At 40.5% G+C, this 12,174-nt stretch overlaps 1 protein-coding gene across 1 annotated transcript in view; it reads right to left on the bottom strand.

Moving 5' to 3' along the window:
* Nucleotides 1-12,174, bottom strand: part of LOC126336328 (elongation factor G, mitochondrial) — a 92,509-nt gene that overhangs the window by 18,334 nt on the left and 62,001 nt on the right. The window contains exons 10-13 of the mRNA XM_049999892.1: nucleotides 11,068-11,262; nucleotides 7,271-7,423; nucleotides 7,047-7,164; nucleotides 2,639-2,758 (exon numbers count right to left, since the gene is read on the bottom strand). Of these exons, the coding sequence (XP_049855849.1) occupies nucleotides 2,639-2,758; nucleotides 7,047-7,164; nucleotides 7,271-7,423; nucleotides 11,068-11,262 (586 nt within the window). The remainder of the gene's footprint in view (nucleotides 1-2,638; nucleotides 2,759-7,046; nucleotides 7,165-7,270; nucleotides 7,424-11,067; nucleotides 11,263-12,174) is intronic.

Genomic DNA, 12,174 nt, shown 5'->3' with positions numbered 1-12,174 from the left:
CACCAGTCCAAACAGAAATGAGCAGTAATTAAGGTGTTGGTGGACTAGGCTAAAAGAATCTGTGAAAAACAGTACTTTGAGAAAAGCTTGATCATTTAAGAATTACTTTCAGAAGAAATGTCTACTGTAATAAATGGTCCATTACATCCTAAAACATCTGGAGCTTCCAGCAGAAAAGAACCAGTTAACCAAATATTTTCCTGCTCATAAAAAAACGTCATACGTCGTATCGTTAAGATGCTACGAACTCACGGTACTGACTCAGTTTTTTTCAAACTGACAAGAAAAGTGCATCACTGGTTGAATACTGCAAAGAACCTATGCCTGCCACATACCACATCACAGTTATACATAATATCTTTCATATGCAGTCAAGTGAACATAGGAACAGCTAGAAGAAGCATTCACAACACCTGTCCTAAAGACAGAAATAGTTGTCCAAGAAACATGGATATATCAGCAGTAGCAGATCATGAACTGTAACCAGAAATCACGAAATTCATTCCTCCACTACTATTTGCTTTATCAAGATTCAATCATTCACATAAGAAGAGACCACAAAATTGAAAAGCACGGAAACAATGTTAACAAAAAGAAGGCTTTAAATTAAACAAGTTGGTTGTCTTAGAACTAAATGAATCTAACAGTATCAACTCTTTCACCCTATAAGGTCCGTATCACAAGTCAGCACTTCTCCATGATCTTAGGAAGTGGCCTGATGCTACAACTCAACCACTGCATGGATATGTATAAATAGTTGGTTTGGTGTCGTTGTAGCTACTATTCTAGTCTTTATAGCCTCTGATGATGTCTCCAACATTAGAAGACAGAAAGAAACAGACCTTAGACTACAGCCTAATGCCTATGTCATAAAAATCAACAAAGACAGGAAATTAGGTTTCAGGCAATAGGTTGGAGATGGTCAACTACAACAGAAATTCCTTTCTTGTGAGCATAGTGACTACCTACAATGTTTCTTCCAGGGTACTCGGTTCAGGTGATTTTATGGAACATATGTAAGATGTGGGTAGGGCACGTAAGTGGGGGGGGGGGGGGGGGGGGGGGGAGGAGGAGTTGGGCAGAGGAAGAAGATGGATTTGGGACAAGAGGTTCTAGGAAGCATCTACAAATGAGAGTGAAGATTCGATGTTGTGCTCTACTTCTGGAATGAGATTACTATGGCAGAGTTTATTGGTGGAAAGAGTCCAACAGTTGGCAAAAGCCTTTTATCAGGTAGCATTGTGAGATCCAGGGCACTGGTGGAATCTTTATCTGCAGGGGTGATGACTAAATACAGCTTCGCTTTCACACTGCAGATAGCCACCAGCTGTTATTGAAAAGGAACCTAGGGAAACATACTAAGACCATGTTGGAGGTGAATTCCTGGGATATAAAGAGGGTGATTACATGAGAGCAGGGGAGTGCAGTTGAAAAGAGGCATCAACTGAGAAAGGTAAGCAGCAAAAAAGTGTTGCTATTGTAGGAATCAGAAGAATGAAAATAGATCTTTGATGAGTCCGGCGTAACTGAATTTGGGTGGAATAGTTTGTCAAGTGTCCTGGGTTTCTCTGATTTCTACTTCTTGTGGGAAGAATGGAAGTGAGCTACGGGGAATTCAGCAGAGAGAAATAGACCACATTGCAGGGTTTGTGTGGCATGAGAGGTTGACAGGAAAGGAGATGTGGGTGATGGAGTGTAGGAAATTGTATTTGCACACTAAGAGACAAAAGAAGCAGAAAAATTTCCATGATGCCTGAGCCATGGAAAAAAGATTCTGCAGAAATTTATTTAAGAGAGATTATGATTGGAGAATGTGATGACTAAAGAGGTCTGTCTGAGGAGGGGTTGGCATTCAGAATAAGGAATTTTTGTAAGAAGGCCATTGGGTGGATATCCTGGGTTAGGCAGTATTTCAGGAAGAGGATGGTTCTGTTAGAGGTGGGCTTTTCTGAAATGAATGTAGCAGGGATACATTAAGATTGCAATTAAGTTATTCATGCATTCTTCCATTCATTGTTTACCTCCACAGCATTTATTACAATTTTTATCCTAAAAAAATAATTCCTGAAGATTATTTTTTATTCCTTCCCTCTCCTCACTCATACATTCTGTCCCCAATGGATCCCTGTTCTGGTTGGATTTCTCAAATGAACGTATGACTATGGCTGCTCTATATTGTGAAAAATACTATGTACCAGGAACCAAGACGTTGAATAGTATCCTGAATGTAAACAAGTACTACATACACTGACAAGTTAAACATTGCGACCACTGCTCAATGCAAGATTGAATGCCACCCACTGGCACAGCAGTAAACTCGCACTGATCTGAGCCCAACTGAATGTATTTGGACATTGGTAGGTGCCAGTTCTGTGTCCAAAAACAATCAGCCTGTATTTTATGTGAATTCCAAGATTGGTGCATAGACATATAGTGCCACACGCCTCCAGAAACCCACAAAGGACTTGTTGAATCTGTGTCATGTAGAATCATTGCTGTATCATATTCCAAATGTGGACTGGCATGTTATTAAGCAGGTGGTCATAATATTTCAGCTCATCAGGCTATGTAGCAACACTAAATGAAGCATTAAACTGGACAAATATAACAAAATGTAATGACAATGTTAGAGTAATACCTTGTTTGACAGCTCCCTGTGCTGCAAGCATGAATGCCAGTTCACTAGAGTCAACAATGTGGTGTGCGCCATCAAATAATCTGAATTTCACCCCTGCTATTTTGTGGCCAGACAGAAGACCTAAGATGGAAAAAACACATTCAAAAACAAGTATATTAGAAAAGCAAATTATCAGCCATCAAGATAATAGGCTGCAATTGCAAAAGACCGAACAAATTTTCTTCTGAGCTATTAGGACATTCATGCCCACACATTTACAAAATACGCTTGTTAATATTCTTTTTATTTTAACATGTCAGAAATACTTACACAGTTGCTTATCAACCAATTATTATAAAAAAAAAATGTACATAGGATCTTTATCATTCGGAAGGTTCATGGCAATCATCTAATAAATTGTATTATAGAAGCTGAACCACAGTTTTAAACCATTTCAGATAAACATCACCCTTAGACCTATGGCTGTTGAACGACCAAATGGAGTTGAAAACTGTTGGTAAAATATGTAAGAACAGTTAGAAGATTGAGCATTCATTGGCGTCATTACACAAATACTGTATAGGTCGAAACTTTCTGGCAGATTAAAACTGTGTGCCCGACCGAGACTCGAACTCGGGACCTTTGCCTTGTGCTCTACCATCTGAGCTACCGAAGCACGACTCATGCCCTGTACTCACAGCTTTACTTCTGCCAGTATCTCGTCTCCTACCTTCCAAACTTTACAGAAGCTCTTCTGCAAACCTAGCAGAACTAGCACTCCTGAAAGAAAGGATATAGCGAAGACATGGCTTAGCCACAGCCTGGGGGATGTTCCCAGAATGAGTTCGAGTCTTGGTCGGGCACACAGTTTTAATCTGCCAGGAAGTTTCATATCAGCGCACACTCTGCTGCAGAGTGAAAATCTCATTCTGGACTGCATAGGTCGTCAACAATGTGAAGTGAATTATACAATACATTAATATTGTAGGTTAAGTCAGCTGTAGGGCACAGCCTGTGGATGATAACTCTCTATCATTTTTGTCAATATCGCATTCTGTATTGTAATAATGAAAGTCAGAAATAACGCCCACAATAATCAAGTATTCTGTGACAGTTTAGGTTCATACATAAAGATAGAAACTTTAAGTGGCAACAATCTGACTGGAATGCAAGTAGTTTAATTGAAGTTTCTCATATATTAACACTGGACAGCAGTACACCTTCTCACTGAGCTAACAATTTTTGTGAAAGTTGTGTGAGCATAAACAATAAACTAAGATTAGCATAACCAAAAAACAACAGATGAATGAAGTGTGAAAATTGTGGCAGATGCTCTTGAAAATCATAGTGCAGCATGTGAGGACATTTCTATCAACATCAGAATACCGTTTTTTAACAAATGAGTTGAACAAGAGAAAAATGTCTACACAGTGCTGAACATTGTGACTTTGTTGAAACAAATATTTGACACTGAAGGTCAACCTTTCTTGCACTGAAACATGACTATTGATGATATGTAAGTCAGGGACTTTTAGCAAGAGTTGAAATCAGAGTCAAGTGAGGTAAGATCAACTGTCCCTAAGATCAAAATTTTTTGTAGAACCAAATGATGATCTTTAAAACACATTTTTTATCATGTGAACAAAGATAGCATTTTAAATAGAAGTTAGTAAAACCTTCTCAACTTTTGAATGCAACAACTTAGTGTGTGTGTGCCCATACAAACGCGCACCCACTGCACATTACTCTGGTGATTAGAAAACTGAATCAATTTGAGGGAGAACATAGCAATATGCTCTCACTTATTAGCATGGCATTGCACCCTTACTGCATGGATGTATGCACTGATCTATTTGACAAGGGTGTCAAAGTCATATCTTTTTCTGAAATAAGTTGGCTCACAGCTGCTGTAACTGGTCCTTGATATCCTGGACACAGAAACAGAGCTGACATCCAAGCTGTTCCCACAAATGTTCTGTCTGGGGTAGATTTGGGGATCTAACTGGCCACAGTCAAATCTCATCATGTAACAAGAGCAGATGAGCATTGCCCTGTTCCAAAATGGCACCACAATGCTGTCACGAGAGAGAACACACAAGGACACAGGATGTCCATCCATGATATACCATTGTGCCATCAGCGATCTCTCAATAGCTACCAGCCAAACAATAGCTGCCCACACCCTGATGCCATGAGTAATGCTCTTGTGCCTCTCTAAAACATTAGAAGACTAAGACCTCTCTCTAGGTCACTGTCATACTCCCTGGTGATGGTTTTCTGGGACTGCAATACTGGGATCCATCGCTTAACAATGTGTGAAATCATTTGTCAGCAGTCCATGCTTCCCAGTCACAGCACAATTCCAAACGCAGCTGTTTGTGTAGTGGTGTTAATGGCAGCCTAAACATGGGATGGGAATTCCCTAATTTTGCTGCTGCAACACACTGACTAATAGTGCAGGATGACATAGAATGTTACAGGGTGTCCATTACTTGCTCTTGGATGGCAGGTGCAAATATGACAGTGTTCTTATGTGCTCAGTGTACAGTGTGGTAATTCCTCTTGTGGTGGTCAGATGTGGTCAAGGAACCTTGACCTGTCCCCATATTTCCGTGCAGACCGACATCAGGCCACTGTCACATCCAAATGCCCCACAAATCTATTTATTGCATAAGTTGACAATCTGGCCAAACAGAGGTCCACAATGGGGCCAATTTCAAACTCTGTGAAGTGCTTGTAACACTGTCTCACATGAGCACAGGACAGCTCAGTGTCCTTCACAGTGATTACTCAACATATGACACTGTTCATGACCCTTATAAACTCTACTAGGAGGTAGACATGTGGAATGCATGCAGAGAAGAAAAATGGATGTGAAGAAGACTGGTAGGCACTAAGCTGTCTCTGAAATGGTGAAAAGTATATACCAAATTATAATTCTGAGGACTGCCAAGGCTCAGTTTGATTCAGTTAACCATAATGTACATTGGCTGGTAGGTTTGGGGTATAAACGGAACAAACTACACAGAGTCATCAGTCCCTTTTTCCTGACGCAAACAAGGCTCGAGGTAAAACAACACCCAAATTAGTTTGGGAAAGTAAAAGGGGGTAAAAGGAATGTGGAAGCACACCGAAAGAGAAAATGAAAGAAATGAACAAAAAAGGGAGAAACGTACACCACAAGGAAAAGCAGATGAAGGTGTTGAAACCTTAGAGCTGGACTGGCTGATTACAATAATAAAAGAGGGTGACCAAGCCACTCTGCACACTAAAATGTCCAGCCCAAAAAGGCAAGGCGAGATGAACACTCACAGGGAAAAGACGAACAACAACACAAACCAAATGCAAAGAAAGGGTGACAGAAGGAGAGAGGGAGGAGGCCTCGGAGGGAGGGTGGAGGCCTCTGAGAGAAGGCCAGACGCCCTCCCTTAGATGGTACGATAATACGCACACTGCTGGGAAGGTTAAAAGTTCATCGCAGAGCAGCTAAAACTGGACAGTCCAACAAGATGTGGACGACAGTCATCGGGGAGCCACAGCGATACCGAGGTGGGTCCTCACGATGGAGGAGGTGACCATGTGTTAACCACGTATGGCCGATGTGGAGCAGGCAAAGGACAACAGATTCCCTGCAAGTGGCTCGCATGGATGACTGCCACACATTTGTTGACTCCTTGATAACATGAAGTTTATTTGGAGAACTGAGGGTGCGCCATTCAGTATCCCAGATCGCAAAAACTTTGCGGCTGAAGACCGATCGCAAATCAGTCTCCGGCAGGCCAATCTCCAGAGTTGTTTTACTGGTAGCCTGTTTCATCAGGCAGTCAGCAACTTCATTGGTCAGTATCCCGATATGTCCTGGGGTCCAAATGAAAGTCACTGAATATCTACTGTTGTAAAAGACAAAGTCATTACCAAAGCATGTCGAGGGAAGCAGAGCCCTCAAACTTGCCGAGAAGAGAGAGAAAGTGCCCATGGAGGGCTTCAGGTGGAACTGAGCCTTTGGGAGATTGCAATAGGTCCAGCCGAAGCCGTGGCCGAGGTATGGACCGTGGAACTGTACGAAAGGGGACCAAAGGAAAGGTGGTAGATGGGAAGTGCCCAATTCAGCAAGAAACGACCAGACATGCACGGCAAGGCAATTCCATATGTAGAACTTTCAACTATTTCATAAATGTGACTTTCACTCAACATACGAAGATCAAGTTTTTAATTGTATGTGACTCAACTCCCTATTTCATTACAGTCTTGCTTTCTTGTTACACTTGTACCTAATAAATCATGAATTTGTTACACAATTGATACATACTACTTTCCAGTATAAAACTGTACAATGTGAAAGTGCAACAATAACACAAAAGAAAAGAATGTAATAATTAGTACAGATAGAAACCTGATAAATATATGATGCAGTTTTCATTGCACAAACCTTTCTCTGCCATCTGATGAAATCCTTTCTCTACTCCAGGAATGAACTGCTTAGGCACATTTGTTCCCTTTGTTTCATCCGAGAACTCCAAAACTGTATTTGCCTCTGGAGGAAGTGGCTGGAAGGATTTTTTAAAATAATTTTCATGTTTGATGCAGTGTTCAGAAATTTTGCAGTTAATGAACATCACCTTAGCTTAATGCATTTATCAAAATCATTATTACCTCCAATACACCTATTACTCTTGCATACTGCCCAGCACCTCCAGACTGCTTCTTATGTAGATAGTCAAATTCACAGGGTTTAACAAGAGTCTCTCTGAAGGACACTTTGGGCTTACCAAGTACAACTTCACAGGAATACTCTCTTTGCATTCTCTGGAAATGCAGAATAAAATAAATACAATTTATCAAACAATGGAAATTATAGAATGAAATGTAACAATATAATGAAAAGGATAGTCACTACTCACCATATAGTGGACCCATAACAAAAAGATTATTGGACAGATAGCTTTGGGCCAACAAGGTCTTTGTCAAACACACACACACACACACACGCACACACACACACACGCACACACACACACACGCACACACACACACACGCACACACACACACACGCGCGCGCGCTCTCTGGAAGCTGGAGCCAGACTGCAAGCAACAGTGCATTGTGGGATAGGCAACTGGGTCGGGGTAAAAAGGAGGCTTTCGCAGGGAGGGGGAAGGATAGCAAGATAGGGATGGGGGACAGTAAAGTGTTGCTGGAAGTGTGCAGGGACGAGGTGGATAGTAGAGCAGCTAGGTGCAGTCAGGAGCTTAGATGGAGGGCGGAAGAAAAGGGGGCGGGGGGCGGGGGGGGGGGGGGGGGGGGGAGTACCGGAAAAGAAGAGAAATAAGAAGACTGGGTGCAATGGTGGAGTAGAGGGTTATTTAGTGCTGGAACAGGAAGAGGGCAGGGGCTAGATGGGTATGGACAATGACTAATGAAGGTTGAGACCAGGAGAGTTACAGGAACATAGGATATATTGCAGGGAGAGTTCCTACCTGCAAAATTCAGAAAAGCTGGTGTAGGAAGATTCACATGGCACACGCTGTCAAACAGTCGTTGAAATGAAGGACACATTGTTGGGCAGCGTGCTCAGCGACAGGGTGGTCCAGTTGTTTCTAGGCCACAGCTGACCTCCCAACCTTGTACAAAAACATGTCTCCTGTGCCTTATCTTTCCAGTCACTCAACATCTCCCAAAGTTCCACTATCCAGCCACAGAGGAGCATTCCCCTCACGACTCAGTGCCATGCAAGACTGTAGCAACTGAATTACATTCTCCGCTAAGGTTCCGACTACCTCTCGTCATGCCCTGAAACGAAAAATGTTGCACCCACTATCCTCCCCAACACTCCCACAGCGGTACTCCGCCACCCACCAAACATACACAATATCCTTGTGTACATCCCAACACAATCCCTGCTCCCAACTCCATGCCTCATGGCTCATACTCCTGTAATAGACCTAGAAGGTCTGTCCCATACATCCTCTCACCACCACCACCAACTCCAGTCTGGTCACATCCATCACCTATCCCATCAAAGGCAGGGTTACTTGTGAAACCAGCCATGTGATCTACAAGTTAAGCTGCAACCACTATGTTGCATTCTATGAGGGCATGGCAACCAACAAGCTATATCTCCACATGAATGGCAACCAACAAACTATGCCCAAGAAACAACTGGACCATCCTCTTGTTGTGTATGCCACCCAATACGATGTACTTCATTTCAATGACTGCTTCACAGGTTTTGCGATCTGGATACTTCCCATCAACATCGACTTTTCTGAAATGCGCAACTGGGAACTCTCTTTGCAATGTATCCTATGTTCCCATAGCCCTCCTGGCCTCAACCATTATAAGTCATTTTCCATACCCATCTAGCCTCTTCCCTGTTCCCATTACATGACCACATAGCCCTCTACTATTCCACCAATGAACCCAGTCTTTTTACTTTACTCCTCTTTTGTTAGTCCCCCCCCCCCAAAATCTAACCCCCTGATTGTACCTAGCTGCTATACTCTCCACCTCATCCCTGCACACTCCCAGCAGCACTTTACATGTACCCCAGCCCTACAATGCTATCCCTGCCCCCTTCCCACCCCTGCCTCCTCCTTACCCCCACCTAGTTACCTCTTCCATAATGTACTGCTGTTCGCAGTCTGGCCACAGTTACAGACTCTGTGGTCATGTTTGTATGAGCTGTGTGTGCATGTGTGTGTTGTGTTGTCTACTTTTAACAAAGGCCTTGTTGGCCGAAAGCTAACTTCCTGACAGTCTTTGAGTTGGTGCTTTTTTTCAACTTAGCATCTCTGCTACATGATGAGTAGCAACTATCCTTTTCATTATGTAAATGCAATTTATCTCAGACTCTAAAATAACTAATTCCAAAAATTGTGTCAGTTGCTATCATCATATACACATTATTTATGAATAATTGTAGGAGCTGTCAACAAAACGTGCTGAACATGAGACTGACAATGCTTGCATAAAGCCTTAAAAATTATTTGTGGGAGGTTGTTAGCAAACTGTAGTGTTGTTTAAGTCATAATACATTTGCACAATCTTCTTTATTATGCATGTTTTACACGGCAAAACAAGAAAGTTCTGTAATTTGATGGTCCAAGTGGCCAAGAATTTTAAATTAGTCTGAGTAACTTGTCAAGCTGTTCCTAAAAAGCATCCTGGACACTAATAACTCACATAAAAGTCGTCACATCGAGAATCCCCAATTGAGGATGACAGTAAGCTGGAGCTCATTTGTTCAAATTACTGTGCAAATGGTATTTGCTTGTGACTCATTCCTATTCTCTTGATCCAGAAAATGTACTTTTGCACCATTTAAACAAATCCTAAGTTGTCACACATTTAAATTTTATAATTTCAAAACACTGTACACTGCCGGAAACTGTGATGAGAATGGGACTATTAATCACATCAGAATACACACAGTTTCCGAAGGACTGGAATTTCAAGCAAACAGTAATTAGTGTCGGAATCATTAAATGGAGTCTAACAACAAGTGATGCTGAAAACTGTGATTTACAAAGCTACAGAGTAAAGGCTGTTTAAAGTGTGTTTTCAGTAGACGCACTTTAAATTGGAAGACACATATAAACAGTGGTATGGATGGCGCAAAATCAGTTAGTACTCAAAATGTCACAAAAATATTGTTCAATAATGGGATCAAGAAAACTGAGTGTATATAAAATTATTATTATGACAAATTACTCAGCACAAAATATTCCAGAATTAAAAAACGGAGTTAAGGTGTGGGAGAGTCACCAAACATACAAAAGTGTTACTGAAATTATACAAAAGTAAACTTGTCTGGAGGGTAGTGTTGTTGCAACTTAAAAGAAGAGATGTGTCGTACGTTTATTTGTATTTACTCTTTTTGAACAATTTGCCAATATATTTTATTATTTCTAGCTGATTCCAACAAATATTAATCTACATTTATCTGAGGGTTCTTAAGTGAATGAAACAATAACTAATGTAATGAGAATGAAGAAAAACATGCTATTCAGAAAGAAATACATTTGGACCTTATGTTGTAATTAAATTGCAAGCAGTATTGTTTTCACCTAGTATAAAATCCCACACAGTTTATGTAAGTGACTGTCACTAACATTTACATGATCTATATTAAGGAATTGCCAGCATATGCCAAATATTAGTAAGTGTGCCAACAATGATCACATCAGAAGTGGTGGCACTGGTTTGCTGTATCATTATTCTGAACAAATTGTCTTATAATATAACATGTGCTTGTCCCTAAATCACAAATAAATAATACTACCAAAGAAAAGAGGTGCAAACTTTATACAGAATGTTAGTCAATCATGTGGAAAACCAGCATTAAATTCTGTTGCGGCAGGCTTTTATTATGCACAGCTCTTGCTTATTTTCATAGTAATCATGACACGCAAATTTAAAATCCTTGTAAAACACATGGCATAAGGAACTTACTTGTGCATAAATTTCCAAATGTAGCTCTCCCATGCCAGATACAATAGTTTCTTTGTTGTCTGGATCATAATGAAAGCGGAATGTAGGATCCTCTTTTGTGAAACGTGCTACAGCCTTGCTGAAATTATCTCTGTCTTTTGAATTCACTGGCTTAATAGACATTGAAACCACTGGGTCTGGTACGTAGATAGATTCCTACATTTAAAAAAAAGCACAAGACTATTACGATTTTCAGCACTGTATTAAAGCTTAAACACATACTTAATAAAAAAGTTTATATGCTGTTACTAACTTTTTATCAGGTTTTTAAACTTTGTGTCTCTCATAGTAACAACTGTACTCATTTGAGATCTGACTGCTCCCTACACATACACCCACACACGCATGTTCCCACACACACGTAACTGCAAATTTTGGTTGACAAAGAAGTATAGTTCACACTTTAGAAAGATAACCTATTCCATTTCTTCCATAAGATTTAACACACACTGCCAAATAAATTACCCATGTAACGGACTGCTTTTTAATTCAGAGAATATCACATTATTACTCACAGATCATGAAATATTATCAGTACAGAAGATTTCTTGTCCTGCGCGCTTTTAACTTACCCTTGAGCCTCAAAAATCTTCTGATAATTATTTAGTGCTTTAAGCAGTTATGAAATAACTGTACACAAAACTGTCACATTTACTTTTCATTTTCTACTCATTTACTGATATCACAGTTATGGCTTTGATCAGGGTGGCTACTCATACTTGGGGGATGGGGTGGGGGGTGGGGAGATGGTGTCAGGAGAAGCTCCTCAAAAATAATGGAAATGGTGTGAGGAGAACAGCATACCACAATAAAGACTTTTCTTTCCTCTCGGCAGGCTGTGTGTCAGCCATAAGCAGTAGTTTAACCACAAGTTTTAAACATCAATAATTTAGATAGAATAATACTCATATAATTAACACACTTTGAAATATTAAGTATTTTAAAATTTGTGATTTATAAAAGTCAATACAATTCAATTTCAGCACTGGGTAAAAATGCAGAATTCACTGATATTTTATGAAATTCCTGAGATTTCCTGAGATTTCCCTGATTTTTCCAAGTAAAATA

This window comes from Schistocerca gregaria, chromosome 2, assembly GCF_023897955.1.
Source record: "Schistocerca gregaria isolate iqSchGreg1 chromosome 2, iqSchGreg1.2, whole genome shotgun sequence".
In the NCBI taxonomy this organism is placed as follows: domain Eukaryota; kingdom Metazoa; phylum Arthropoda; class Insecta; order Orthoptera; family Acrididae; genus Schistocerca; species Schistocerca gregaria.
Note: the sequence above shows the minus strand (reverse complement) of the source record. Positions and strands in the feature narration are given on the sequence as shown.